This window comes from Alosa sapidissima, chromosome 17 (assembly GCF_018492685.1).
Source record: "Alosa sapidissima isolate fAloSap1 chromosome 17, fAloSap1.pri, whole genome shotgun sequence".
Classification (NCBI taxonomy): domain Eukaryota; kingdom Metazoa; phylum Chordata; class Actinopteri; order Clupeiformes; family Clupeidae; genus Alosa; species Alosa sapidissima.
Window position 1 is genome coordinate 15,846,770 of NC_055973.1, and position 2,500 is coordinate 15,849,269.

The following is a 2,500-nucleotide window of genomic DNA, read 5'->3' on the forward strand; positions in this document are numbered from 1 at the left end:
AGATGATGATGATGTTTAGAGGAGAGGACCCAAGAAATGATGGGGCCTGATGGAGTTCTGTTTGTGTGAATGTGGCTGAGCGACAGAGTCACTGAACGTTTTTGGTGTTGACAGATCATTTTAGTGTGTGCTTAGTCACTCAAGTGTGTCCCTTTATGTATTGTGTATGTGATTGTGTGTGTGTGTGTGTGTGTGTGTGTGTGTGTGTGTGTGTGTGTGTGTGTGTGTATCTGACTGTCACTCACATGAGGCTGGACGTCCAGAAGGCACACCTTGTTCTTGGACAGAACGGAACGGACAGAGTCCAGACTTGTTCCATAGTAATTTCCCTTATACTCCCCATACTCGATAAACCTGGGAGGGAGAGAGGAGAGAGAGAGGGAAGGACAGGGAGGGAGGAGAGAGGGGGGAGAGAGAGAGGGAGGGAGGAGAGAGAGGGGGAGAGAGAGAGGGAATGACAGGGAGGGAAGAGAGAGGGGGGAGGTGACAGGGAGGGAGGAGAGAGAGGGGGAGAGAGAGAGGGAAGGACAGGGAGGGAGGAGAGAGAGGGGGAGAGAGAGAGGGAAGGACAGGGAGGGAGGAGAGAGAGGGGGAGAGAGAGAGGGAATGACAGGGAGGGAGGAGAGAGGGGGAGAGAGAGAGAGGGAAGGACAGGGAGGGAGGAGAGAGGGGGAGAGAGGGAAGGACAGGGAGGGAGGGGAGAGAGACACACACATCAGCATTTCACTTTTTCTATCCAAGTCCAAGAGTGTACAGCTTTATTTGATAAAAAACCTCAACATCCACACAAGGCACTCTTACTCTTTATTTCTCTCTCTCTTTCTTTCTCTCTCTATCTCTCTCTCTCACATACACACACACACACACAAACACACACACATGCGAATAGAGTGCTATAAAATAATTACACACTAAAGCCTCCCGTGGAGAAGGGTCTATGAGGATTACTCACTGACACACACACACCGCCCCTCGCTAGCATTCCCCAGCCTAGCGCTAGCCCAGACAGTCTGGCACAGGACGACTTTATATAATCTTCTATGTTACACTTTAAATCAGTAACACCTGCGTCACACACACACACACACACACACACACACACACAGGGCTCTGTCTGTGAGAAGCAGAGGCTCTACTGATGCCAAACGCCTCTGATCCAGGCTTCCTGAGCAAGCGCGTACAAACAAACATTTTTCCATCACATAATCTCCCTCTCTTTCTCTATTTTTTGTATTTCCCTCGTTCTGCTGTGTATTTCACGGGACAAGGTAGAACGTGGGGAAGGGAAAAAGACTTGTGCAATACAGAAGATGTTTTTGTCTTCGAGTTGACAGTTGTGATGGTACGCTGCGCTGACTAACAGTTGTTACAGGTCCTGCAGGTCAGGGATCACACGAAACAAAACACAGACACACACACACACACACACACACAGACACACACACACACACACACACACACACACACACACACACACACACACACACACACACACACACACACCTTTGCATCCTTAGAGCAAAACACACAACACATAGAGCCACAAAGATATCTGTTGTATATGTTTCTATCTTAATTGAACACTAAAGGTTGTTGTTGTTGTTGTTGCTGTTGTTGTTTTCTGAAAGAAGACATTATGAAGAGCTGTTATGGCTGTGTTGCCGTCTTGATGGGGACATTCTGACATGTTCTGTTGTTGTGAGGGGTGAGAGGGTTGAGAGAGAGAGAGAGAGAAAGAGAGAGGGAGATAGAGAGAGAATGAGAGAGAGAGATATAGTGAGAGAGAGAGAGAAAGAGAGAGAGAGAGGGAGAATGCCAGACGAGGTTTTGAGGTAAATTTGGGAGGCCATATTTAGTACTGTACAGGGTTTTCCTTGGGAAAGAGAATACTGGTCCTGACTCACATAGAATCACCCACAGGGTTCTCTGGTTGGCAAAGCTGTGTTCCTTGCATGCACAAAAGGCCACACACACACACACACACACACACGCACACACACACACGCACGCACACACACACACGCACACACACACACACACACACACACACACACACACACACAGACTGAAGCACACACTAGCGTACACACTAGCAACAACCAGACAGATGGAAAAAACACCTTTTTAAAACAGACACATACATGGCAAACACAGTGCTCACAAACACCACACACACGCCAAGCACCACACACACACAGCCAAGCAGGCCAAAACAACACTCATCCTCCTTTCCCCTCAGCTTCATCCCTCGTTCCACGTGTCCTTGTATTAGCCCAGTCCAGAACATTCTTTCCTCCTGTGTTCACTGCTGCCACCTCTTCACTCATCTGCACTGCTTGGTCAGCTTTGTCCTGCTCACTGGTTCACTCATCCCCCCCCCCCCCCCCCCCCCCCTTTGGTCCTCTCTTCCCTTTTCTCTTCCTTTTCCTTTCTCTCCAGTTCACTCCCGGGGGAGCGTGAGAACACGTGACCTTTGAACTTTACAGTAGCTGAAATTCTC

The 2,500-nt window shown here is 48.9% G+C and overlaps 1 protein-coding gene across 4 annotated transcripts in view; it reads right to left on the reverse strand.

The window, feature by feature from the left end:
- Positions 1–2,500, reverse strand: part of mpp7a (membrane palmitoylated protein 7a) — a 126,519-nt gene that overhangs the window by 10,331 nt on the left and 113,688 nt on the right. For all 4 annotated transcript variants that reach the window (XM_042067356.1, XM_042067355.1, XM_042067354.1 and 1 more), the window contains one exon: positions 246–354. In XM_042067356.1, the coding sequence (XP_041923290.1) occupies positions 246–354 (109 nt within the window). The remainder of the gene's footprint in view (positions 1–245; positions 355–2,500) is intronic.